The sequence below is a fragment of the Accipiter gentilis genome, chromosome 24, assembly GCF_929443795.1.
Source record: "Accipiter gentilis chromosome 24, bAccGen1.1, whole genome shotgun sequence".
NCBI lineage: Eukaryota > Metazoa > Chordata > Aves > Accipitriformes > Accipitridae > Astur > Astur gentilis.
This window is the reverse complement of record NC_064903.1, coordinates 3,064,723-3,092,056: the sequence shown is the minus strand read 5'-3', so window position 1 is coordinate 3,092,056 and position 27,334 is coordinate 3,064,723. Positions and strand designations below refer to the sequence as shown.

General features: G+C 54.7%; 1 protein-coding gene across 4 annotated transcripts; it reads left to right on the top strand.

Annotated features, from left to right (window-relative positions):
* The first annotated feature begins 2,694 nt into the window (after nucleotides 1-2,694).
* On the top strand, nucleotides 2,695-16,109 carry LOC126050143 (wiskott-Aldrich syndrome protein family member 3-like). 4 transcript variants are annotated; one of them, XM_049827646.1, is made up of 9 exons: nucleotides 2,695-2,807; nucleotides 9,324-9,482; nucleotides 10,827-10,961; nucleotides 11,101-11,254; nucleotides 11,596-11,713; nucleotides 11,859-12,034; nucleotides 12,460-12,726; nucleotides 13,242-13,624; nucleotides 14,228-16,109. In XM_049827646.1, exons 2-9 carry the CDS (start codon nucleotides 9,350-9,352, stop codon nucleotides 14,383-14,385), a joined length of 1,524 nt encoding a protein of 507 aa, XP_049683603.1. In that variant the 5' UTR covers nucleotides 2,695-2,807; nucleotides 9,324-9,349; the 3' UTR covers nucleotides 14,386-16,109. The 4 variants fall into 4 exon arrangements, with proteins under 4 accessions (XP_049683603.1, XP_049683606.1, XP_049683602.1 ...); XM_049827649.1 differs by lacking the exon at nucleotides 2,695-2,807 and adding an exon at nucleotides 7,374-7,876 and having other exon boundaries at nucleotides 11,859-11,974; XM_049827645.1 differs by lacking the exon at nucleotides 2,695-2,807 and adding an exon at nucleotides 7,388-7,876.
* Nucleotides 16,110-27,334: the final 11,225 nt, after the last annotated feature.

Here is a 27,334-nt window from a genome sequence, read left to right as displayed (position 1 = left end):
CCCTTGCTGCTCACCGAGGGTTTCCCGGGTTTATCAAAGCGCCTTCTATATCGGGGGAGAATAAGGCTGGTTTGTTCAGCAGCGTCCCGCCAGCGAGCGAGAGAGATCCTTCTGTTAATGAGCTGAGCACAAAAGGGAAAAAAATGTCATTGAAGATTTTCCTTTGGTGATAAAGAGTCATTAAAAACAACACATGATTCCCGGGCCAGCGGGGATCTTTTCCAGCCAAAACAGAGCCTGGATCTGTGCTGCCGTTCCCACCGCCCCATCCCGACTCCTCTGAAGATCAAGGCAGGCATCTCGGCTCCCAGGCAGTCCTAGCACAGGAGCCACGCACGGAGCAGCGTCATTTCGTTCACACCCGGGTTTCACCCCTTTCTCCCTTTGGCATTAGAGTATCAGGGCGTTGCGTTTGCATGGATTTAGTTCGTATCCGAAGCAGACATAAAGCCAAAAGCCGGTGGTGGGTCTGTCCCGGGGCTGGCAGCAGCTTCGAGGAGATGGGAAGGACCCGACGAAGTGGCCCTCAGCTCCCTGACCGGTGCCGGGGGACACCGAGGGCTCCCCATTTCTGAGAAATCAAACAACAGAACCAAACCCCACATCAGCTAAAACCCAAGGAAAACAACTGCCTGAAAACCCGCTTGCCCTTTTGGTGTTTGCTAGTCGTATACCTGTAAAGAACCATTTAGATAGAAAACATTAAGGAGCCTGTTAGGACGAGCTTTTTACACTAACCCCAAGGCAGCGAGGCGGTTGCATTTATGGCATCCTCCTAAGCAGGCTGCTTGGTGAAGGTTGGTGTTGCAGAGCCCAGCCTTCAGAGGCGTTTGTGATTTAGAGGCAATTTAGTCAAGTGCTGTTCCTAGAGCTGAAACATTTTGCAGTAAAAGGGGAGGGGGGGGGAGGAAAAAAAAAATACTGTGGCATTTACTAATAAAACTCTTTAGGAATATTTTTAGCTGTGATTTAGCGTTATGTTGCACTTTGCTGTGAAGTGTTCGTTCGCTGAAGCCTCCTGGCGGTTGTTAGCCGTGGTAGAGCTGCCTTTGGCTGAGTTAGCAGAGGAGGAGAGCTGCAGATGGACCGGAGGAGAGGTGCGGGCAGCACTCCCAGCCGGAGCGGGCGATGTGCCTTCCCGGTGGGGCACAGGTCACCGATTCAGCCCCAGCCCAGGGAGGGATGCAGCTCTGCCCCGGGGCCAGCCAGGCGTCCAGCTCCCTCCTCCCTTTGGCCGGAGGGCCCGACCCTTTCCCTGCAGTTGCAGCTCAGCTTCAATCCATTCTTGGCCGACAGCAAATGTTCCTCCGTGCCACCCCGGATCAGGGCTGAGACCTCTCAACTCGTTTCACGTGTGCTGTGGGAATAGCGAGTCCACAGCCCCGGCTTCCAGCCTCCCCCGAGGCGACAGCCTGCAGATAGGGGACCAGAAACAGCATCCCACGTCCTGGGGCTTTTCAGTCCCCAAGGCATTTTGCCACCCAAGGCTTCGCCACGGGATGTGCTAACCCTTCTCGCTCGGGATGGGGCTGGGGTGCTTTCCGTGGCCCCAGACCACTTGTAAAGCCAGACTCCTGGATGCAGAGGTCTCAAGGAGGGGGCAGGCAGTGGCATTGCTTCTCCCGTGCCCATCAGCCTCAGCGCAATCACGAGAGTTTACTCTCGCTGAAGATCTGCCCTCTGGTTTATTTTAAACGAGGGGAATGCTTGAGATCCAGCCGGTTTTAATATATTTAATTAACCTTTGGACAATAGCTCTGCAGTGATTATCAGCTTCACACAAAGCAATGACATTTGTCATGCTGGTAGTGTTCACAGTCATTTGGGCTAGCAACAAATTAAAAAGTGGTTGCAGATGTATTTCGCAAATTAGAGCAACGAGTCCTTGCAGTGCAGATCACGCTCCATTTTGTGTGAAGTAAATCAGCAGATCTGGTCCAGCTCTAGCAAGCAGGTTTCTCCGCATCGCAAAGAGCCACCTGCACAGTTTTTGCTGGTTGATTTTTTTTTTCCGGAGACACCAAAGCTTCAGCCCCTACAGGCTATAGACTCTGCTCTCCCTCCCGAGGCTGTTCATGGCCCACATCAGCCAGACGCCTGAGGTTAAGAAGAAGTTTAGGGCCACCTGAGCCAGAGGTTGCCCCTCAACCCTCAGGTAGCTGCTGGTGGCCCTGTCTGTCCTCTGCAGATTTGTCCTGTTGCTCCTTGAACTCGCCCGCACCGATTTCCAGCATGCTCTGTGGCACAGCTCCACAAATCAACAGCTCGAAAGCCTGCTGCTTTTGCAGCTACCACTTATTTCTGTCCGCTCAGAAATATTGCACACCCCAGGGATCCTTCCCAGCCCTCTCCCGTACCAGATCTGTCCTGCCAAACTCTACAGGACAAGCTCCTTCAGGCACGTACAAGCCCAGCTGAGCGTCACCTCCGCCTCTTGTCCTTTTCCCGACTCCAGAGTCAGGGGGGTTTTTCTGTTCCTTTCAATATTTGAGGACTGCCTCTGTCTCCTTCTCCCTCCTGCCCCCACAGCCCATCCCCACCTCACCATTCCCAGGGTGCCTGCACCGAAACACAGGTTGCGGTCCTGAACAGGCATTGTGAGATCTGGCACTTCTCTTTCGATATTCATTGGTAAATTGTTTTGACTTTTGCTCGAGGATAATAGATTTTCAATATACCACTTTGGTTTTTTGCAGTACTCTGGCTCCTGGCATCCGACCAAAGCTTTTGCTCTCTTGCAAAAGCCTCTGGGTCCTGGCAGCGCCTGGTCCTTGGGACTCAGCGGGGCCCTGGGGAACCCAATTTGGGCAAGAGCTTTGATCGCAAGAACTGAGCAAACAGGCTGTCCCCGAGGCTTGGCCCAGAACTGAGCTTAGCTGCAGGGGCTGACCCAAACTCCCAGTCTTTAGGTGTTTGGCATGGCTACGCTCACTGCACACTTACCCCTGTTCTCCCCACATCCAAGCTCAGGGTTTGTCTCGGCCATCTGACACCCGGTGAATTAGGTTTCCTTGGCCGCCTTGTACAGGCTCGGCTGCTGCTTCCCACGCCACCCAGCCGGCTGGGTGCCGTGCTTCAGTACCGTCACACGGTATTGAAGACGCCTCGATGGCCGATTTGTTTTTGCAAGCTGGCGGTGTGGGACATGGACAACCTTCCCAGCCCAGCTCTGCTCGCCTCTGCCATGGCTCCATCCCAGTCCGGGTTTCTTCTGCAGGGAACACCCAGCCATAGAAAATGAACCCCAAAATTGCCTTCTCTCCCACCTTGGCTGGGTGAAGGAGAGGGGCGGCAGAGGGACTTCTTCCTCCTCTCCTCTCTTGTGCAATATGAAGCCAGGCACTGGGGCTGAGACTGCAGGTATCCGGCACTCGCCAAACCAAACGTTTTTCTTGGAATTAGCCAGCACCTGAGAAATATGTTGTCACCCAGCCTGTCCCTCCTTGCAGGGCCATCCAGAGCATGCATGATCCTTCAGGCCACTTTGGACCCTGCCGCAGGAATCCAGCTTGGCTTTGCAAGTCACAGCTCGATGCCCTGCCCAGTGGGAGAGGGCGAGTGGGTTTAGGGGTGCAGTGGAGGTGAGGAGTTATGTACATGAAAAGCTATTCCAAAGAATATAAGGAGCAATGTATGGACACAAAACTCCATTTTTCCGACCCTCTTGTGAAACAAGAGCTGCTTTTCTGCCCCCGACAGACCCCAAGGACTTAAGCTGCCAGATGTGATGGCTGCCAAGCTGAAGGCTGACATCTGGAAGGAGCCAGCTGTAGGCATCACCTGTGAGCCAGCAGCTGCAAACCACGCTGCCAGGCTGGTCTGCAGGGACCAGGGGCTGGCAGTCGTGCTCTGGGACAGCACTTATTCTCCAGCCCTCCTGCGCTCTTCTCCTGCATGGTCTGGGAAAGCGGGGGCTGCTCTTCAGTAGCAACAGCAGCTCTGGGATTTGGGATGCTGCGGTCAATTTGCTGATTGCTCCTTGGGAGACATCAGCTTCTTAGGGCAGAAGATAAAGCTTGTTTCTGGTCTCATCATCTCCCCTGCTTGGGCTTCTCAGCCAATCTTTGCTCGGGCAGCAGCGAGCTGGACACGGTTCCCTTCCGAGCTCCTTTGCTTGGTTTGGAAAACAGGTGGGAGGCTGCATCTCTGCAAGATGATGCCCAACTTGGGTAGGATCCAGCAGGCATCGGGGTGGATTTGTGGCCGTGGAGAACACCAACACCAAGGCTTGTCGCAGGCTGGAGAGGGCTGCGAGGCAGCCCGCAGTCCCATGCGCTGGCTGCTCCGAGCCACCCTCCGCCAGACAGAACAACGGCAGAGAACTGGGCTGAGCAGCCCGAGGCATCTCCCAGAGCACAGGCAGCTCGGGGGGGCCGTGCCGCTGCCCCGATGGGGCATCGAGGAGCTCTGACAGATGCATTATGGAAACTGCAAAGTGCTACCCAGAAAAGCAGCTACGTGCTGCGGAGAAGTGGGTGCTTTCCAGTTACCATCAGCAGCAGTGAGTCTCTCCTTGGCCTGTCACTGCTGCCTTTCACCTGCGACGCTTCCCAATACAGCAAGATTTAGAGTTATCGACTCTTTCGGCAGTTGGGGAGAGCAGACAAGTGATGGGAGAGCCCCCACAGCATGCCTGTACTGTGGCAGCAGCTCCCGGGAAGCCCCCGGCCAGTCCCATTCCCCCTGCCTTCCACCTCTAGGAAATTCCTGCTGAGTTTGTGGCTCCCATTTTCTTCCTCCTGCAGCCTGACACCAGCATTATCCCACCGAGGGCTCCTTGCTTCCACTCAGGAGACAACAAAACCTCATGGATTTTAGTCCATGTAAGCAATACCAGCATCTGGCTGAATTTCCCAGACCCAGCAGAGGAGATGCTCACCCTGCAACACCCTGTAGAAGTACAGAGAAATGGGAAGGCTCAGGTCATTGCAAGAAGTTTGGCTGGTTGAGGTTGTACCTTCGAGTCCCGCACCAATGGAGCAGCCAGCACCTAAAGAAACTGGGGCCACCGCATGAGAAAGAAGCGAACCTTGCTGAGGGTGGTTGGAAAAGCCCATATAACCACCTAAACCTGAGTGGAGCTTTGAAGATGAAGCATCACGGGGGCTTGTACCGTTATCCCAAAGCAGCCGAAGGATGGGATCGGAGGGGCCGTGCTGAGCCGGGCAGGGCAGCGCTGCCAACTGCAGCTGGGGTCTCCCCACAGCCTCGGAGCCGTCGGCTGCGTCTCCTAACGCTCCCTCAGCTAGAGAGGAAAGAAAGACCCGAAGCCTCAAGGGCTGGCACATCACGCGAGCCGCAGTCGGAGGGGAGGGCAGGAGCAGGGCAGGAGGGGAAGAGCTCATCCCCACCTACAAGCAGCCATCACCTGTGACGATAGACACGCGTATCCCAAGGGAGGACTTTAGGAACTCCTTTTCACGCCCTCCGTGCCAGAGCAGGCATTTCACAACAGAGCCCAGCCCAGGGCTGCCTGAGCAGGGTCGAACACCTTCCACCAAACCTGGAGCAGCCCAGGGAGGTGGAAAACCCTTCCAGATGTCCGACCCGAGCACGGACACCAAGACCGGCCATCCCACCTGCCCTGGATCAAGTCTCCCCCCCAGCAGCGCTGATGTAACCCCCCAGCTGCTCCCAGCCAGGCTGTGCTCTTGCGGCACAAGGACAAGGTCACCGCAGCGCGCGTTAAGCGAGCGCTGCGAGCAAGGCACTGCCCCGGCTTCGCCGCCTCTGCCCTTGCCGGGGTGCAGCGGGGCCAGCGGCTGCAGGGGGAAGGCGAGTGGGAGCCCAGGGTGACCCCAGTGTAGGGGCTCGCCATCACGCCTGCCCAGGGCCAGCAAACTGCAGGCAGAGCAGGCAGCGGGGTCCGCCGGCAGCCTCAGATGCCCCCAGAATCAAGCGACCAGGAGGCAGAAGCCAAAGCAGACAGGGACAAAGACAAGGCTGCGACGCAGGTCCAAAACCCGCCCTGAAGATTGTGCCAAACCCAGGACTTGCCCCCAGTGCCAGCATCCACCCAAGGGACCTACCCGGGGCAGGAGATGCTCGCAGGGGTGAGATCCAGCAGGACCTGGCCAGGAGCATCCTTCAAGGCAGGACTAGTACCCCCAGCCGAGCTTAAATAACCTCCTGGGCCCGTGGGTGGGGTGTAGGTCTCAGGTGAAGCTGTTTAGGGCCGTCAAGGGCTGGTAGTGCCCATGAGAAGATGGCAATTTGGCCCCGCAGCTGCCCAGATGTGCCTTTGCTGGTTGCACGGCAATGCCCAGCTGGGCTGTACTGGGGGTGCCACAGCAGTCGCTGCCGAGCCTGGTGCATGCTGTGCGTTGGCGATGGCCCGCGGTGCTGAGCACTGAGGTGGGGTCCGGTATGGCGATACATATGGAAGAAACCGTGAATTGCTCTTGGCCTAACTCTGTCCATGTTAGGGTTTCTCCCTTGTGCACCAGGGAGTCACCTCCGTGCCTGGCAGATCCCTGCTCCTGCCCTTTCCTGAAGGTCTGAGAACCTGCCACCAAAATCACCCCCTCAAAGGCTTGGAAATTACCCAAAATATCAGCACGAGCAGGAGCAGCGCTGGGCATCACTGAGCATCCCTTTGCTGGGGCTCAGGCCAAGCTGCCAGCGCTCAGGATTTGTGCGCAGCCTCTTGGTAGGTGTGAGCAAGAGGTGCCCGCGAGGACAGAAATTAGAGTTGATGTCGCGCGTAGCCCATCCCCACTCAAAGCGGTTTGGTCTCCTGAGTCGGAACAGGCCTTGAGATGGCGGGTTTTAGGTCAGAAGTTGGGTTTTCAACGCAGAAGTCCAAGGTTTGGTGCCGCTGGTGCACGAGGGATGCTGTTACAGCAGGTTGAGATGGCACTTGTCGCGGGGGGGGGATGGCAGGGCTCTCTAATCCCTGCGTTCCTGTTAGCAGCCGTTCATCAGGGAGATTAAAAAGCAGCTTCTCCCTTGGTGCGGCCAAAGTTGCCTGTCCCAGCTACTCTAGCCTAAAAATGTGTGCCTAACTCCTCCTTGGTTTCTTCTGCAAGCTCTGAGTCTTGTTAGGGCTTTTGGGGGGCAGATTAAAGGGATCTTTCTTCTCCAGGGACACTCTCCCATGGCATGGTCCCCAATGCTGTTATCAGACCACATACCCACCTTCTGCCCCTCTTCAAGTCTGTCCCCGCTGGGAAGAGTTTCAGACCTCAAATCCTTTTTTTTTCTTCATTCCTCTCTGGGGTCCCCACGGGGGATGGAGGAGCGGGTGGCCGTGATTCCTCCCGGGCCCCCTGCATGGGGACAAAAAGCCCTGGGTGCCGGTGGCCGTGTCCCAGGCGGATGCTGAGAATGGCTCTTTGTTCCCTGTTTCTAATTGCTGGGCCGAAGCAGCTTGTTAACAGCTCTGCCCCGTGCTCTCCCATCCCCGCAGCCGCTGCTTGGGGGGAAACCCCCCGTGGGGGCATGTCGAGGCTCAGCCTCTGAGTGCGCGTTTTGGGGTGACACATAAAACCGGCTCAAAGTGAGCTTGGGGTGAAGCTGCCGGTGTTACTCATCTCTTTATGCAGCCCGTGGAGGGTTCAGGGGGTGCCTGGAAAGGAGGGTTGTACGTGGCCAGAGCAGACATCCATCAGCAGACATCCAGACGCTCCCCTGCAAACTCCGTCACAGTTTTCTCAGCCGAAAAACAGCCAGCTGGCAGAAACCTCTAAGGCTTTCTGGGAGCCAGGGACGGTACCAGCCCCGCCATCCATGTTCAGTGACTTTGGGAAGCGCCGGAGGACACGCAATTTGCTCTGAGCCCAAAGGATCGCACAACCCTAAGGAGGGTTCAGGGCTGGGGTCCTTCCCACGGCACCCCGACTGCCCCGGGGCACAGCGCAGCCCAGCCATTCACCCCGTATGGAGAGATCTAGGAGCACAATCAGCCCTTTGGGAAGCTCGATATGAATGATTTAGAAACAATTTTTGGGCTCTTTCATGGAGGGAGCTTGAATTTGCATTTGAAAACTGCGGAGGAGCTGGCGGGGGGACGGGAGCACTGGCCGGGTGCTATCAATGGGAAACTGTTCTGTCTAACGCTCCTGGGGCCAAAAAATGTGAACTCTGCAGATTTCTGGCTCCGTTCATGGTCAGAATTGCTGGCTCTGTTGTCAGTGCCCGGCTGCTTCGCTCCCAGCTATTAATGGCTCTGCTCGGAAACTAGTTTTCCTTTGCTGCCAAAGCCGACCGGGGTTTTGTGAAAGATGGGGTGGATGGGGGTTGCCCAGGACGTGAAACAGGGGGATTCAGCTCGCTGTATTTGGGAGCTGGGAAGGCTGTTCGTGCTCTCCGGTCCTTATCAGCCCGGGATCCAATCCACAGCAATTTCATGCTAAAGTCATCAGTTTGCCTTTGCATTGGGAGCGGAGCTGAGGCCCGATGCACTCGTGTCACGTAAGACCCCCCTTGTGCAAGCCTGCGGAGTCACCGCCTGCTTTGTGCCTGCCCGTGTCCCAGTCCCAGGCTGCAGCACCCCGGGAGACACCACCGCGGTTAATAAATGCTCCTTTTTTTTTCTCCTTTCTCAGCCTGTTTCCCACCACTGACCCTTCGCGTCAGCGGGGTAACCCGCCCCCAGCGCTCCCCCCTCCACCCCCCCGTGCCCGTCCTTCGTCCTTCCTCGCCGGCTCCCACGGGTGCTCTCGCTGGAGATGAGGCCGTTGGGTGCGAGCATCTCCCTGCGTCTCCTTGAGCCCCGTGGAAAACGAACCATCCCCAGTTCAGGCGCAGACGGCGGCAGAGCGGGGGGCACGCAGGGATGCTGGGGGGGGCAATGCAGGGATGCTGCGGAGAGTAGGGGCGAGCTGGCTGCGGCAGCTTGCCTCGGCGTAGTGCATGCACAAATAAAACCCCAGAGAGCTTTGCACTGAGCTGGAAATAATGGCATTACAAGCGCTTGCTCGCTTCTGGCTGCTGTTTGGGTTGGATGAGGCATTTCGGGGTCGGCTGAAGGGCTGCAGCACGTGGGAGTTTGTTCCTGGTTTGAGCGCAACTCCGGGAAGGTAAGTGGGAAAGGTTTCCCGGGGCAGAGTGGCTTGTCAGCGGAGCACAAGATAGGGACAGGGCCCTCATGGTCCTCATCTCCATCCTGGCATCCCCATACTTGCCGGCATCCAGAGGTTTGCACCCTCAGAGCATCCCCTGAGTGGAAAAGCCCTGGTGCCACCGTGCGGGCTGCATCCTCCGTATCCCGGTGTGGGAGGGACAAGTCCCCTGGGCAGGGAGCAGAGGGAATGGGGAGAAAAAGTAGGTAACTGACAAAAGCTGTGTATTTTCTTTTTTTTCTTTCTTTCTCCTTTGCCCAGGAGAGGCGTGAGGGCTCGCCGGCAGCATGCCACTGGTGAAGAGGAATATCGAGCCCCGGCATCTATGCCGGGGGGCTCTTCCTGAGGGGGTGACGAGTGAGCTGGAATGTGTCACCAACAGCACGCTGGCTGCCATCATCAAGCAACTGGGCAGCCTCAGTAAGTCACAGCGCAGTGACCCCGGCGTGGGATGGGGCCAGGGTGGTGGGATGCTGGCAGGACGCCACGGTCGCTTGCTCCGGTTCCAATGACAGAGAAACGGGGGCTACGTGAGAGCCGTGAAGGCCGCAGCCATGCCTAATTTCATGGGAATTATCCAGCTAATAAAAAAGGGAGGGTGCTCATGGCCAAGCCCAAAGTGGGGACTTGGTGGCAGCTTTAAGACCCGTTTTCCTCCCGTAGCCAGTCTGTGCAGTGGGGGACGGAAAGACTTCGCGAGCCCCTTACTTCTCAACTTGGCCAGAAATAGGAAGGTCAGATGAAGATTAAAAAAACCCAACCTATTCTTTTTAATCTTGGAGTTTATGTGAAAGAGAGGTCTATATAAAAGGTCTAAATCCTCAGCTGTCTTCCTGCCCTGGGACTGCTTTCAGCAGAAAAGGGGAGGATGAGAGCATTAATAGGGGCAACCTATTTCACTGCTGAATATCAACTTAAAATAGAGAGAAGCACAGGCTCTTCAGGGCTCCTCCTCTTGTTCCCCCTCCAGAACTAGATTCTTCTCCAAAATAGTCCCAGAAAAATAAACCTTGTATTTAGGGAGCTGCTGGAAGCACGGCAGCCAGCGTGAGCAGCGCCCATGGGTCCTCAGGCCATGGCTACCTTGTCCAGGAGAAAAGGAATCAAATACAAACGGCTGAGCCGGGTGACAGGCTGAGCAGATATCAAAAGCACCTTGATCTCAGGAGCTGTTTGGAGGAAACCCCAAGGAGCAGGTGCTTGTGCTGGGATGGGTGCTGGGCTACAATGGGTGCTGTAGCCTGCCAGGTGCCCCGCTCAGCCCTGTGATAATAACAGCCCTAATAAAGCGCTATCGTAGCGATGCACTGAGTGCTGCAGGAAAATAACTGCTAAAGAGAAACAAATTGCAGCTTCTCCCTGCTGTAGCACTCTCCCTGCTCCCCTGCTTTCGGTTTTCCACCTTTAGGGCTGGGTTTCTGCAGGTCGTGTTGTGTGATGGTAGTTTTTTGGCTGCGTCTGTCCTGGTAGATCCAAAAGCTTCTTGGCACAGACCACGATGGTTCATTGCCTCCTGCGGGTACCGCTCTGCTGAAAAGGATGCTCGTGCGCAGAGGAGGGGGCAGGAGAAAGTTGGGTCGTTTGTGCTCCCCATCTCTCCATGCAGCACTTTGCCAGGTCTAGGGGAGGATGAGGCTCAACTCCCAAAAAAACAAGGCTGGGGAGAGAGCCCCACGGAGCTGGTGGGGAGGCGTGGGGTCCAGGGGACGGGCTGGGAGAGGGCTGCCACCCTTGCCATGACAGGCGCGCCTCGCCCTCTGCCAGGCAGGCACGCGGAGGACATCTTTGGCGAGCTCTTCAATGAAGCCAACAGTTTCTACATGCGGATGAACTCGTTGCAGGAGAGGGTCGACCTGCTGGTCATCAAAGTGACGCAGCTGGACTCCACTGTGGAGGAAGGTGAGGGGCTGGGGCTGTTTTGGGGTGACGGTCAGGCGCGAGTGGGTGGGAGATGTGTGCTCAGGGCAGAACCACCCGCTGAGCCCGGTTCGGGAGGCTGAGGTCACCCCTGCATCCCATCTTCTTCCCGTACCCCCAGTTTCGCTGCAGGACATCAACATGCGGAAAGCCTTCAAGAGCTCCACGGTGCAGAACCAGCAGGTCGTGTCTCGCAACTCCATCCCCAACCCGGTGATGGAGATGTACCAGCGCTGCGACAAGCCCCCGCCGCTCAACATCCTCACGCCCTACAGGTAGGGCAGCTGGCGCATCGCTCCTTGGGGGGACCGAGGGGGTTCTGGAGGGTCCTGGGGGGCCCTTTCCAGGAGAGGCATCGGGGTTGCACCCCATTTGCTGCTTGGTGGGGGCTGGGAGGCTGTTTTCTCCAGTTGCTGTGCCACCATCCTCATTGTGTAGGGTGCTTGGGACGAGTGAGCCCACGCAGTGGTAAAGCAGGTAGTGACCGCCGTGTTGGACACGTTCGTGGTGGGGCAACAGCTTATGGCCATGATCGTACCGAACGACCCTGTGCAGGGGAAGGGGGGGTCTTCTCCTGTGGCTGATAACCCCTTCTTCTCCCTCCCCAACCCCCCAGAGACGACAAAAAGGACGGCCTCAAGTTCTACACTGACCCCTCCTACTTCTTCAACTTATGGAAAGAGAAAATGTTGCAGGCAACAGAAGATAAGAGAAAGGAGAAGCGCAGGCAGAAGGTAACGGGCAGGCAGGGGACACCGGGTGCTCCCCCCCCAATTGCGGTGGGTGCATCTCGCGGGGCTGGGTGATGCTCCCTGGGTACCGCTCACGGTCCAGAGGAGCCGGGCGGGAGATGGAGCCGCAGCTTGTGTGTGCCCCCAGGAGCAGCGGCTGGTGGAGGATTCCACCCGGGAGGTGAAGAAAGTGAGGAAAGCCCGCAACCGGCGCCTGGAGTGGAACATGATGGCGTATGATAAAGAGTTCCGACCCGATAACAGGTTCTCACCATCCCCCTATCACATGGCATCATCGGAAGGATCACTGTCCCCAGATAATAGGCAGGTTTTACCTCCTACGCGTTTAGCTCACTGGCTCGCCTTTGCTTTTCTCTTCTTCTCCATCTTTGGGGGGATGTGCTGCCCAAAGTAGGGTTGGGGTGATAAGCCATAAATCCATGGTAGCTTCATGGACAGCTCGTGCCCCCAGGGTCGCATCCTGGACCTCAGCAGCAGCCTTGGTGTTGGGACACCGTCGGAGCACTTTCCATTTAGCAGCTAAGGGAAGAGACTGGCTCAGCTCTGTTGGCGCCCACCTACCCACCACTATCTCTCCGCTTTCTTGTCCATCTGTATTTTTGTGGCCATTTTCTGTTCTGTTGTCTCAACCCCCAAATACCCCCAAACCCGTGTCCCCCTGCCCCCCCCCCCCCACCCAGCCATCCCCCCTCCCAGGAGTACGACCGTTGGGTTTTCCTGTGCCGTAGATCTTACGCGTCGGACGCGGCCGACCACTCGTACCCGGCGAGCCCCAACCACCCCGCACAGCTGCTGGCCCCGGCGTCCCACCTGGCCCCGGCGGAGCACAAGGAGGGGGTGCTGGCAGCCGCCCCCCCCCAGGAGCACGTCTACCGCCCGGCGCCGGCAGCAGGCAGCCGGCAGAACAGCCTCAACCGCCTCCAGCAGCCCCACGCGCCGCAGCCGCCCGAGGCCATCCTCAATGGGCCAAGACCTCACTTAGTCAAGGATTACGGGTAGGGCTTCAGCCTGCCTCTTCTCTCCTGCTGGAGGGATGTCCAGGGGAAGGGGGGCTTGGTGGGGCTCTGACCCCCCCCCCCCCCCCCATTTCTGGGCTGACGGAGTGGGGAGAGCCGCCGTGGTCTGAAAGTGCCGGTGAGACACGAGGACAAATCAGTCAGGAGCACTTTTGGGGTAATCTCATCCCAGATAAGGGGACAAGGTGGGTGGAGGGGACCGTTTTCCCCTGGGCTGTTGGCTGCCTTCCCACCACCGCATGCCCCATAGCCCATCTCACCGGCAGAACCCCCCCACCTCCGTGACCGTGGGACAGAGCTTATGCAGGGGTCCAGAGCAAACCAACCCACAGCTGAGACGGTCGGGTGGCCGGGATGGGTGCTGGGTGCCTGGGATGGGTGCTGGGTGCCCAGGATGGGTGCCGGGTGCCCGGGATGGGTGCTGGGTGCCCAGGATGGGTGCTGGGTGCTGTCGTTTCTCATGCCGCTGATGTGACTTTGCCCTCCCATCGCAGCCCACAGCCGGTGCCGATGGCAGAGTACTTCGTGCCACCCGCCCCGCCGCCCCCGCCGCCCGTCATCCCCTCCGCGCAGACCGCCTTCGACAGCCCCATTTCGGCTCCCCCTGCCCTGGCCCCCGGCTCGGCCGCCCCCCCCTCCTACGCACCCTCACCGCCCCCTGCACCCCCTGGCCCCTACTCCGCTTCCCCACCTCAGGCCGGCCCCATGGGACCCCCGGTGGCACCCCCACCGCCACCGCCGGGACCCCCCGCCGTTGCCGCCTCGCCGGCACACTCGGCATCGCCGCCGGCCCCCGCTGTGGAGCCTCGGAAGCCGCAGATCCCGCTGATGCCCATGAGCGATGCCCGGAGCGACCTGCTGGCAGCCATCCGCAGGGGTGAGCGGCAGCGGGAAGGAGGGGGGGACGGGTCCCCAGCACTGCCACCACGGTGGCAAAATACCTCTTGGCGTAAAGTTGGGTGGCACGGGCTTCGTTGAGTGCAAGATGAGCCCCGGGTGGCCAGGTGATGGGTGAAGATGGTGGCAGCCAGGTGGGAACTGGGGAGGGAAAGAAATGCAATGGGAGGGAGATGGGGGAAACCCGTTGCTGGAGGTGGGATGGAGCCCCGCGGGGGTGACTGGCAGCTCTTCTGCTCGTGGCCTCCTTGCAGGCTGTAGCAGACAACGTGCCTGAAGGTCTCTCGCGTTTCCCCTCCTGCAAATCTTCAGATCGAATGGCAGATTTAACCTTTGAGAAGGTTCAACCTCTTCAGGTTGAATGGAAGCAGAGGAAGAGCTTTATTCTATTATATAGCTTTCTAATTGCACGCATCTCATTATTATCTCCTATAGCTTTATATTTGTGTGCATCCTCCTGCAATGGGGCTGCAACCACCCCATTTCAGCCAATACATTTAACTGGGGGGATGCTGCACATTGAGTGCACCCATGGGTGCTGGACCCATTGCCCCTAAAACCTTCCCCCCCTTTCCTACCGCAGGAATCCAACTCCGGAAAGTCCAAGAGCAGTGGGAACAAGAGGCCAAAAAAGAGCCTGTGGGCAATGACGTGGCGACGATCCTGTCCCGCCGGATCGCGGTGGAGTACAGCGAATCCGATGACGACTCCGAGCTGGATGATAACGAGTGGTCGGACTGAGGGGCCCCGGGGCTGGGCTGGCGCGGAGCTCCCCGGCTCCGTACCAGGTGTGTATAGGCGCCTTCCCCAGCGTCGATGCCAACAAGCGCGGGCGGCCCCGCTCGTTCAGGAGCTTTGCTTTTATACTATGTCAAAAACCCTTTGGGCAGCAGCAGCACTGGTAGGATATACCTCGGAGGCAGTGAGAGCAGAAATTAGCAGCACCTTCACGTTTAACGACTTCAAAAATGCTCTGGAGGCAGGTTAATAGGATTACTCCAGATTTACACCTGGAGCGAGACCAGAGACTGGCCCTGAGCGTGCTTTGCTGGAGAAGGGAAACCCAGAGGCTGTAGTGCTTTTTCACCTAAATGTTAAACGCGTTAACAAAAAGCTCCTGGAGAAGCAGCCTGTTTGCACAGCTGGTGCCACGGCGGGTGCGCAGGGACGGCCGGGCACCGGGTTTGGGGATGCTCTGCTGCCTGCATTCGTAGAATCGGGCAGCTCCAAAGGCTGCGTGTGGGCAGGAGCCTCCTTCCCCATAGAGCGATGCACCACGTTTTACGGCAGTCGCGTAGGGATGGTCACCGTTGTGCTGGTGCTCCCTGGAGAAGACCGAGGCGCTGGTGACCTGAGCCCGTTTCCGTCCTTAGGACCAGTTTTTCTGGGAGAAAAGGGTGAAGGCAAGGCTTGTGAAGCTGGCAGGGAGGCACAGCACTTGTCTAGGCTTTGAAAGGTGCAATGCGTGCTGTCCTCGGGGGAAAGGGGCTGCTGGCAAGGGAGCAGAGGTGTCCAGGGAGCTTCCCCAAGCCCAACTCCCCCTGGCCTTAGCACGACACCATTTCAGTCTTAATTGAAAGAAAAAATTAATTAGACAAACTGCTGCTTTGAAGTAAACTCTCAACTTGCACTTTGCAACCCCACAAACTGCGCCCGTACAATTGAGATCAACTCAGACCCAGGCACTAGTTTCCCCCTGGCCTGATCCTGCCCTGTCCCTTACCTTACCCCACAGGCAGGCACTGACGGGGGAGCCTGGAGAGCTGGGCCCCCACCACAGTGCTCAAAATGTGTCAAAATAGAGCGTGATTCATCAAGGGCTTTTGATGTAGCTACAAAGGGAGGAGGCACGGGAGGGCAGAGCACAGGGGTGGGGAATACTGAAAATATCACAATCAGGAGTAAAAGCCTGCAGAGGGCTGGGAGAGGTTCCCCACCAGCAGAAAATGAGCCAGGACCAGCCATGGACTTGCCCGACATGGTGTTGCAAAGTTGTCCCTTGTGTTCCCATGTACCGCGAGTCCCTGGATGGGGGAAGACTGAGTCCCCACATTGCATCTCTTCTGGGGAGAAGCTGGGCTCTGAGCCCACCTCCCCGGCTCTCCCGGTAGCCATGTAGGTGATGGCTACGAAAGTAGTATTTTGGCTATCTAGAAGCCACCAGACCTGTAAAGGAGGTGGGAGGATATGGCTGGGACCAAAAGGCTAGAAGACTGATCCTTAAATTCACCCTGAGAAATGCTAGGGTTGAACGACACCCCAAGCCTCTGCTCCTTTTCCCCCTGGTGAGAAACCCTTTGTGGTGGGATGCGATGAAACCCCCTGCCCAGCTGCTGAGAAATATCCCCCAGAGCCGTCCCGTCTCTTGACCGACACAAAATGGTCTCTTGTCCCTTGGACATGACACCTCCTGCATCTCCACATCTGGGCTGCGAGCTGTGGCGTTGAGTGGGGGGCTCGAACAGAGGAGCTCGAACAGTGGGAGAGGGCAAGGGTGGGTGGGGAAGGGTTTGAGGGGGTGCCCTGCCATGGGCCATATCCCTGCATTTGGCTCCCCTTTCCTTAGGGAAAGCTCCCCTTGTCTTCAGCAGGGCTGACTGTCAGAGCAGGAATTGCCAATGAAATCCTCAGATTTAACCCCAGAATTCCCCATCTCGGCAGCGCTGATGCCGTTTAACCCGCTCAGGCACTCATCCCGCTCTGCCTGTCAAGGGACAGCCTCTCCCAACGCGAGGAAGACCCAGCAGTATGGGATTAGCCATATGGATCAATCCCAGTTCCCACCTCAGCCTGCTGGGAAGCTGGCAGGGAGGCTCCGTGCCTCCCGTTTCACCGAACTCCTGCCGCAGGCAGGGCAGGCAAGAAGCAGCAGAGCAATAGGACACATGGAATAGCTCATCCACAACCCCTGAGGAAACAGGGCTGACCAAAGGAGGCAGGGACACATGGTGTACTGCAGGTGACCAGGAAATTCCTGCTTCTTGGCGCTCACCGAGAGCTCTCCTTTCCGATGCGGACCCTCTGAGATGCAGGGAACCGGCTGCAAAAGCTTTTGGCCAAAGCCTGGCGTCTCCACCCAGGCAGAGAGCCACCCACAACGGGCATTCCTTGGCAAGGCAGCTGGCGTTTGGTCTGGAGCAAGCTCAGAAGAAAGTCTTGTAAAAACTTCAGAGCAACATTTAAGCAGTCACCTGGTAGAACTTATTGTGGAGCGTTATTAATATAGATGCGATCACGATACTGTTTGTACATGAAGAGAAATGGGGTTTATCTGGATAATTTAGAAAGAGTCATAAGCCTTTGTGAGAGAGGGGGCTGTCAGAAGTGCTGTTACCTGTTACGGTGGTTGAAGGGCTGCAGAGTCGGCTGCGGGGACCCAGCTGGGGCTCGGGCAGAGCCAGGGAGTCCCACCAGCACGTGGCGGCAGGGAAGGGGCTCTGGGACGCGTGGGGCTGGCTCGTCCCTCGGGTCTGTGACTGTCCCAGTTCTGCAAAGCTGAGCTGATCCTGCTGGGAACTGGAGAGGAGCGGAGTGCCGCTAGAAGACTGGGTCCCTTCTTTCCGTGCACTAGTTGCTTAGTGCGTATCGCACGAAACTGTGATAATTCCGGTAGGACACCATCGGTGTGTGGCAGGTCAGGACTGTCCCTGTAGCCTCCCACTTCCCTGTCACCTCACAGCAACTTTGGTATGCTTGGGATTGGCAGCCAGTCAACCCGTGCTACTATCAGGATCGATGCCTTTGCACGGCAAAGCGCTCGACAATCACATAACTCAAGCCTTGCCTGCCCTGTGGACAAGCCACATCTGCAGAGCAGATGCACAGCTGGGAGCCTCAGGGGTGCAGGTAGCAAGGCTCACCCCCATTTCCTCGCACCTTTACGTTCTTACACCACTCTCTCCCCTTCGGCCATCCTAGCACATCCTCCCTCTTTATATTCTGCTTAAGGAAATTCCCAGCCCCTGATAACACAAGCCCATTTCACGCACTCAACTCCAACGCAAGTCGGCAGGACCATAACCTCCCAGCATTGCCCATTGCTCGAAGACATCACGATCCAGCTCTTCCAGGGGTCTCAATGCCTCAGCTCCACTGAAGCTGTCTCGATACCAGGGATGGGGCTGATCCACAGGTCGCCTCTCCCCAGTGAGATGTCTATGTCGGAGCTCTTTGCTCAGGTTTCTCGTGTAGCTGGTGGAGGAGTAACCTGTATAGTCAGTGCGGGCTGTAGACACCCATTTCTGGTCTGACCGTGGCACACCTTGCTCTTCCTAACTCTCTCCTGGCAGTGCCACGAGTCAGGCGAGCCCATGGTGGCACCGAGAGCCCCAATCTCATGACACAACCATTCCTGCAAGGCCAGCTCTGCTGGCAGGCCAACATCCTCAGTGCCTTTGCTTGAGGGACTCAGCCACGTTTGAGGACGACCATCTTTATTTTAGGTGCACTCATCTATTTTTTACCCAGGTGACCTATGAAATCTGACACAAGTGACACTAACTCCTTGGTTGGGCTGGGCTGCGTTAGCTCTGCTGGAATTGGTTGTGCCATACTAATTAACACTGGCTGTCTGACCCATATGCTGCGTACTCAATATTTTGTACATATGTGCCAATTTCCATATACTCTTCCAAAAGTAGGCCAGTTACACAACCTGAAATGCTCAAATCCTCATGTGGGCCGATATAAAAGTGAATATTTAAATATTTTATCTAGCTTGGCAACCATTAAAAATACAATCCAGGTCACAGATGATTGAATTTCTCCTCTCTCAAGTGTACCAGAAGTGGGCTGAGGAGATTCTCCTGTACGTTAAGGTATCATGTTCCATGTTAAAATATAGCAGTGGCATTTCATTGCCAACAGATAATCACAGAGTGCCAAACATTTAACCAGCCCAACCAATCTCCTGAGAGATCCTCTTTCTATTTTATCTGCTTTCTCCTACTTGCCAGTTCACGGGCATAGATTAAAGATAATAAATAAGACTGCCAACAGGGGGAAGTATATCCTGCATGTGTACAAATGAATTGGGCCAGAGTCAGTGGAAGAGTAAATAAGCCAGCTTGGTTCTGCTTAGAGATATTAACGAAAAACTATAGTTCTTGAGGTCCATCGGGAACCCCTTAGGGCACCTCTGATTTATCTGAAAAGGGACATTATGGGGACCACCGTGCCCATGGTACACCAGTCATTGCCTGTGAGGGCTACGTCAGGCGTGAAGTCTGGTCTCGCTTAAGTTTCATGAAAGTTGGTGGAAGTCTGGCAGCATTCATGTTCCAGTGTTGCACCCTCAGGTGTCTCCTTGATTTTGAGTGAACTTTGGAGCCGGCTGTTGACACTGGTGGCTCTTAGAGGATCAGTGTCCTGAAGGAAGAAGGGATTGGGTAGTTTCTAACTTTCCACCCTGGGCAGAGACCTAGGGAGGAGCAAGCATCACATCCTACGAGACCTCCTGCTTTTGCAGCTATTTTATCCCAGGAAGGTTTTATTCTGGTGACAAACATAAGGCTGAACGCAGCTTCTCCAGAGAGCTCCCTTCATGTAAGAGCCCTCAAATTTCCTCCCACCAATTTTTCCCTCTCTATCTCCTTTTCAAGACACCCAAGAGCCTGAACAGAAGCTTTGCAGACTCCCCTGGGAACAGAGCCTGAATTAACACCTCAGCTTGAACGATAAATGGAAGTTTCACTTGGAGGGAGGCAGGTCGTAGCACTGGAGGTAGTATTTTGGAGGGTGCTTTCCGCAGGTGCATGGCTGGCAGGAGCACCATGCCATTTCCTTGTGGATGGACCATGGAGGGCCATGAGAAGTGCTCCCCATCGTGGGATGCTGGCAAGGGGAACGTAGGCTGTTCCTTTCACCACAATTCCTATTTCCCTGTAGTAGTAGTTGTTGTTATTTAGGGGTAAGGATTTTTCGGGTGGCATGTCACTTTACAGATAAAAAATAAAAGTAAGGGCAAGGACTCTGTCCTGAGGAGTTTACAGTTTACAGCAAAGACCATATAACCTGCACTGCACTTTAGAAGACTCAAATGCTCACTCACCCATGAATTTACCCTCAACTGGTCAGCAGCACCTTGAGGACTGTTGTCCCTTCCTTCGGTGACCCCACGACCAGCACCACGACCGCATCCCCCCACCGCCGATGCCAGCGGTGGGGCTCTCCTGCCCTTCCGCTATCCCCGCGCAGAAGTGCCTCAGCAAAGTACGGGAGTGCCGGGACATGCTGGTTTTGTCTCCGAATAGGTCGCCGTGCCCTTGGGGTGGGCCTTTCCCAGTCTCCAGACAGCTGTGCTCCTCTGGGATGACCACACGCGTGATAAGAAACATGCCCAGGTGCACTGTTGCGGCTACCTGCCGACACTTAGAGCTGCCCGTGCAATTCGTGCGATGGCCTCTAAGCTCATAGGAATTGTCCTCCCTCAGGCACTTATACCCAAGCCTAGACTTTGAAGTATTTCAATCTTTGAGAGTCAAAGGTTGGGGGCGTTTTTTTGTGAATCTGATCTTCCTTTAACAAACCCCAGGTTGTCGAGGATCACTCTCAAGCTCCACGTTCTCCAGGTGAGAATTGTGCCTGCGTTTTTCTAGGGGAGGGAAGGAAAAAACCACAGTCAAGAACTTCAGTGAGGGGTTTGCCCCAAAGCCTTCAATACCGTGCCCACAGGCAGGGTGGGAGGAGGACACTACGATGTTCCAAAGGAGAACGCCTTCCTGGTGTTGTCACTAGGGCTCTTGCTGCAGGAAATCCCCAGGCAAGACCTGGATGGGCCATGCTTGTCCTCGGCGTCCCCTGAAGGCAATGTTGATTTGACATTATCAATACTGAGGTCTGTCTTACATTGGTACAGGGCCCTGAGGCCACAGACATCTCCATGGCACACGTCGGCAGATCACCGATGCTTTGCCCTCCCATGGGCATCTCTCCTAACAGAGATCTTCCCCTAAGTGCCACCTTCCAGAGCAGCAGCCAGAGGTCCCTCTGTAGTCTTTTGCTTTTAGGAGGCTTAAATCTGCCGTTGGCTCTTGCGTCTGGGGGCTTGTGAACCCAAGTGTGTGTGAAGCGAAGCTTTCCCCGCACACCTCTCCCACAGCAGCAATGCCAGGGGACTGGGTTGGCCCTGGGGGACTTTCAGCCCAGTAGTAGTTCTAGCACTTAGCTGTGTAGAAAGTATTAAGAATGCAGAGAGGAGGAAACAGAATAGAAAGAAAACAGCCTGGCATTTTCGGTTGGTTATGGTCCCACCGCTCCGAACAGGAAAAACCTCAGGTAGGTAAAACCCTGTGCAAAGCCACAAAAGGCAGCGAGGAGAATAAACCTGTTCTCCATGCATGTGTTGGGCTAAAGCGCAAGGCAAGGGATTGAGTTGTGGCAGAAAGGAGTTGAATCAGATCTCAGGGAAAGCTTTCTCAAAGTAAGGATGGGGAAAGCCTGAAACAGGTCGCAGAGGCTCTACCGTGGGAAAGCTTTGAGAAGCAGGGAGGCAAACATCAGAGGAGCACTGTCTGTGACCCTGTGTTGGGCCAGGGCATGGTGGAGGTGCTCACTGGGCATCTCTTCAAGCCTGGCATGTTTGTAGTTCTGCCTCATCCCCTCCTTCAGGCTTGCAGCACCACTACTTGTGGATCTATCCTGGCAGGTTACAGCCCCCAAACATTGCTCATCAGCCAGGGCAGCCTGCTTGTGTTCTCCCTTATCTTTATTGGCCCTTCTCCGATTTTGGCATTGACCCTCAAATACAATAAAGATAAAACATACTGCAGAATAAAGACCTGAGAGGGAAGGATAGGAACTAACTGCAGAAAACCAGGCTGCACGGCTGTTACTGCTGTATTTCAACAGTTAGAAGGCAGCAGCTCCAGCAACCTGCTCCTCCAGACCATTCACAGACCACAGACTGCAGCCTATAAACCACGCTGGTACATTAAGGTGAACAATTTAAAAGTTACCCTTTGATTTGGGGCAACTCAGTTGAGGAATCTAAAACCAAACAACACCCCCTACCCCAAATAAAATCCAAACAACTGACACATGATTTCCAGAAGGAAAACGTGTTCTGTCTCCTTCCCCTGGACCTTGAGGGAAAGTCAGACCCAGCATTGTTTCCCAGCTAGCCACCAAAAAATGGAGCTATTGTCACCATAACCGCTTTCAAAAACCAGCATTTAAGAGCAGAGCAAGCAGCACACCAGTACAACAAGGAGGTACCACCGTAGAAGGTGCTTTTGTTCCTGATGGCCCCACCCCAGCTCAGGTGTTTCAAATCCCATTGATTTTCACCTGTTACTGGTGCTTGTGGATGCCTGATGCTTCAGCTGGGAACACTTACTCCGTAGAAACTCACTTCTTGCTATGAAAAAAACAAGCAACCATAAAAATCTTGCATTAGGAACGAAGTAGGCTCTGAGCTCAATGCACATTGAGGAGCTGTTGATATCCCACTGGCAGGGGGTGCATCCTTGGCACAGTCCTGCCAGGTCTCCAAAAATCATACTGTTACGAGCATCAACCATCGCCCTTACCAAAATTATTTTTATACTGGGATGTTTCAGGTCTACCCTTAGTTCTGGCCAGTTTTCCACAAAAGGGGCCTCTCTTTGTGGTGCCTTTCATCTCAGATCAGAGCAGATTAGGAAAAAGGGAGAAAATACCCACCAGAAAGAAACCTTTTTCTCCGAAATGCATTTCAGGAGCATTTCAGGGCTGATGGCTCCTCGTCTTAATCGACTTCCTTCATTTTGGGGGCTGCTCGACTTGCCTGGGGCAATCTGACACAGGATAGCCCCGGCGTGAGTTTGGGTTGATGCTAAAGCGTTGCTGGTGCTTTCATCCTTTCGGCTGTGCCATGCCACGTGCGGGGCTCGGCTTCGGTGTTCCCGTCAGGAGAGCAGCGAGGCCGCAGCAGCGGGGCAGCTCCTTACTGACACAAGTGCCTTTTCTGGAGGTCCCTGTTGTATCGCCGAGGAGCACGGGGCTTCGCGGGGCTTCACGGGGCTGAGGGTGGGCTTGTCGAGCTAGGGAAGGGCAGAACATTTCCAAGCAATTCTGATGCTCAGCCTGTCCTCACCTGGATGGAAACCTGGACCTGCCCAGACCCCGAGGTATCCGCTGGGATTCCTCCTTCTTTGCGCATGGGCTGTTACCCCCGCGGCTGCGCAGGGGGAGTTTTGGGAGCAGCTTTTACTCCGATCTTGGCCAATCCAAGGGAAACGTTCTCCGGCAACCGCACGTCTCCGGGTGCACGTGCAAACGTTGCACCTTTGGCAAGGGGACAGTCCCCGAGACGACACGGTGGGCATGCAGGGAGGGGACAAATCCTGTCACCGCTTCGCTGTGGGACATGCACACGCTAGTGGCTTTGCTCCAGGGTACGTGCATTGCTGCCGCTGTGGGACAAGCATTCGGGCTGGAGACCCTTCCTCCTCCTCCTCCTCCTCCTCCTGCCCCAGCCCAGGGCTGTCGGAGCAATGCCAGCTGCTGCGGCAGGACAGGAGCCATCTCGCTGCCAGGTTTCCATCACCTTCGGAGTGAGTAGGAGCACAAGCACCGCCGGGTGAGGCCAGGCGCTGCAGGAGCATTATTTTCGGGGGCATTGAAGGCAGGCGAGGATCACCTCCTGTGCCCCGCACCCGGCAGCCCATGGAGCAAGGCTAGCCGAGGCTGGGCTGGGAGCACCTCAGACACCCCAAAACCCCTTCTGCACTACCCAAACTCAGCAGCTACAAGCTAGGGAGACCTCCCAGAGCACCGGGGCAACCGATCCTCCTAAAATAGAGCACCTGTGAGCGGCCAGCTTGAGCCGAGCATTTTAAAAGCGATTTTTTCCCCCTTTTGGCACTGGCTGATCATACATACAGCCTGGAGCAAGGGCTGGGGCCGGTCCTTATGGAGGTTGGCTCCGGCTCTGCAGGGGTGGCACGGTGAGGAACGAGAGGTGCCAGCCTGGTGGCACCTTGCGGTTGGCTTCCCAGAGTGCTCAAGGCTCATTCTTTTAATACTGGCAGAAGTATTACCTGTATTTCCTTCGACTTGCCGTTTGATAGAAGCAGCTGACAGGAGACGGGTGTCTCTCCCGTGGGAGGGTCACCCATTACAGGCCATAACTTGATTTCCATTATTATATAGTTGACATTAAAAAAGAAGGAGATGTTCACTGTCTAATGGGGTCTTTTAGCCATGTGCACTTAGTCAATAGGTGAGTAGATGTTGCTGCTTGTATCTATCTACCGTACCCAGTTGCTACGTGTGAACAAGTGTATTTCTCCCCAGTGTTGTGGGTTCTGCCTGTCGTGACACGATGATGGAAAGGTAGGGACTACGTCGGTCGCAACACGAGCTTTCTTCTGTACAGTGTAGAGAGGAAACCTGGAACGATCTGAAGCACCGCTTGTAACTACATTTGTTCAAAAAATGTCATCTTAATCCCAAACTGTTGACACTTTATGCATGTGCTAATTAAAAAAAAAAATAATAAAGATTTTAAGAGGTTAAAGTAGATTTGGGTTTGGCTTTTTGTCAGCTTGCCCTTGCTAGCTGCCTTTGCTGTGAATTATCAGCTCTGTGATACTCCCTTCTCTATTAGAGGCCAGGCCACAGAATAAGCAGCAGAAAGCTGTGATCTCTCTATAACCCTTCTTTTGGAGAAACCAGTTCTCAAAGATCAATCCATTCCCATGGGTATTTAATCCCCGACCGCCTGGCTAATCAGAGGGCAGAGGATGGCTTGCTGGTGGAAAAGCCTCCATCCTCGTGCTTGGAGGCTCCGAGTGGCAGGAGCCGTTCCTTCCCAACCCCTACCATCAATGTCTCCAGCAGTTCTTATCCTCGACCAGCCCATCGCGATCCAAGTGGAAACCCAGACCCCGGGTGAGGGAAAGCAGAAACCTGTACTAGACTCGCTTCAGCTGAAATAAAAACACAGACACGCACAGGATGGCACATACCTGGGACAGGAGCCCAGGTCTTCAAATGTTTTAATTTTAACCCCCCCTCCCCCTATTTTTGGATATCCGCTTGACAAATCACTTTAACAGTTTTATTTACAGTAATAAAAATAAATTACTCTTACAGATGAATGTATAATATTATACACAATAGAGATACAGTGCAATAACAGCATTGATTTGTTTTCACTCATTCATAAAGTGCATTGAAGGGGCTTGATTTAACCATAATTGAATGATAACTGTACATTTTTCTTTGAGATCAACTTTCCCGGTCAAGTTAAAAGGCTAATGAAAACACTTACATCAAAAGAAGTTGCTGTTTTAATTGGTCTGCAATGGCCTCTTCCTGGGAAGCAGATAGGACGTGAGGGAGGATTGGGAACGGAGAGGATGGACTCCTGCTCTGCCCGTCTGCGCTGCCGAAGTTGCCTCTGAGGGACGTTGCCCGAAGCCTGGCCAGGCTGATCTGGGTTTCAGAGCCTCAGGAGGGCAACTGCAGGGCCACGCTGGTGCCCGCAGAGCAGGATCTGGCCCTGGGCCACCCCAGTCTGGCTGAGTCTCGCGCTGAGCTTTGCCACCAGAAACTCATCCCTCCCTCCAAGCTAGAGGAGTCGCTCTCTAGGGAGGATGCTCTTTATCCTGCCTGGGGCCTGACTCTGACCTACTCACCCGGGATATTAGACAAGAGCCCGGTCCTCGTCCTTCTCTACGTGGTGTAAAGGAAAGGCAAGGCAGAGCCAAGAGGCCAGGCTGCAGCGGACTCGAAAGGATGCCTGCCTTGCCAGCAGCCACCGGCACTATGTCTCATCCTTAGCCAGATACTGCCCAGTTGGAAAAGAGCTTTTCCCGAGACAAGCCAGATGTTTTCCAACTCCCAGATCCTGCAATAAGGTCATAAACCCGTGCTTGTGATTTCAGTGTCTATTGATACGATGTGCTGTCAGACATCCAGCCTCCTGCCAGCTGCAGCGTGCTCAAATTGTGAAGGAACGACCTTGGTTTAGACACAATTACGTTTGACGTCGAGCAGAATTTGTGAAGGCAAAGGTTACCCTTGAAGCTGGAGACAATTTATTCACATCCCTCAAAGTCAGGGACAAAAGAGCTTTGGACCACCCCTTCTGATTTGGGTCTTCTCTACTGAAAATCCATTTTTATCTCTATAATGCTCTGTATTGCAGAGTTTTCCAACGGGAATAGGAAAGCTCTGTTCCCAGGGTTGCAGGGATAGCGGGAAGGGCGGCTCTCGGGGGATTTTGCAGTCAGCAACTGCATCGTTGACAGAAAAGGTACAAATGGTACAAACGAAGCCGTCAGCTGTACGGCAGCATGACCGCCTCACCGAGAGAAAAGGTTGCGCGCGAATGGAAGGAGTTACAAGGAAATACCATGTGCATTCAACAATTATTCCTGACAATTAAAAGTGAACTGTTAATTAACTGTTAACAATTACGTGAGCTGTCGATGCTGGTCAGTACACATCAATACAAGTGATTACCAAGATCAATGGCTTTTGAAAGACCTCCCCACCCCAAATTCGACCCTTCTACAAGAAAGAGGTACTTCATCACCTACTGAGAACTGTAATGGTTTCTTGGGTTTTTATTCAAAGTTCAGTTAAAACTCTTTGTTTGAGACAAACAAATTGTGGCTGCCACATCAGGACTGAGATCCTTGAGACATTTACTGCTGGTTACTGAAAAGAAGTTGGCTAAAAAGAGACGTTTTCACTGCTCAAAGTCCCAAACTGAACAAAACGGAAAGGAAAAAAACCCTAAGCAACTTTGTTGGTAGAGTGTCTACATTTTATTAGCTTGTTTTTTAATTTCTCAGTTGAAACACGCTGGGACAGGGACAAGGGCTTGTTGTAAATGCACAAGCTCACACCCACCCCTAGCACATCTCCATGAAACTCGGGGCGTTTGTGCAGCTGTGGTTATGTCCCGTCCAACGGTGTCCCTGGCCTTTTCACAGTATATTTGAGGAATGTTTTCTCTTCCTTTCTCCTCCTCACCCTTTCCTCATGCCCTCGACTAAAACCAGCCAACCACCAACACAGAAAGCATTTCATACCTATATTCTGCTTGCCACCAGCTCATGGTAGACAAGCCAAAGGCAAGCAGAAACCTGGAAATAAATCAACCAAGTAAGCAGCAGATTCATTTACCTGGCTATACTGATCTCTGCCATAGGCTCGGGGTTGGTTAGATACCTCGTGTAATTGCTCAGGACCAATTTTCTGTTGCTGTAGATCTAGGCCAGCTCCTGTAGGGTCGAGAAGTGACATAAGTGTAAGCAGAGCCAGGCTCTGGCCTTTCATCTTTTATCAAAAGCTATCTGCAAAGCTCAGTTTTTGAAGGTACAATAGCAAGATCTGGGCCATCCGCCAGGGCAAGGACACAGAGGTCTTTGCAACTAAATGCCAACCAGCCCTCTCCAAGCAGGTCCGGTTTCCACCCGGAGTGGCCACAGAGGCTCTGTGGAAATCGAAGGACACCTGAAAATTTCCACCGGCTAAAGACCTTGTGCTTTGCAGAACTACCACTGTCCCCTTGTACCTCATCTGAAAAGCACAATAATTAGATCAATGGCTTTTATAGACCTCAACTTTTCTAATGACTTGTGACATAGGAATCCCAGCTGGAGGAGGTTTACCAAGACATTCAATCCCAGAAAATGGAGAACAGTGGGCCGTACTCTGGTTGCTTTGTGTCCTTCTCATGATGCCCAGGACCTAG

Bases quoted from the DNA above. Each gene is read 5' to 3' on its own strand.
- LOC126050143 (XM_049827646.1), top strand. From the start codon at position 9,350: ATGCCACTGGTGAAGAGGAATATCGAGCCCCGGCATCTATGCCGGGGG. The intron at 12,727-13,241 runs GTAGGGCTTCAG...CTCCCATCGCAG, and splicing joins CACTTAGTCAAGGATTACGG to CCCACAGCCGGTGCCGATGG. The intron at 13,625-14,227 runs GTGAGCGGCAGC...TTCCTACCGCAG, and splicing joins GCTGGCAGCCATCCGCAGGG to GAATCCAACTCCGGAAAGTC.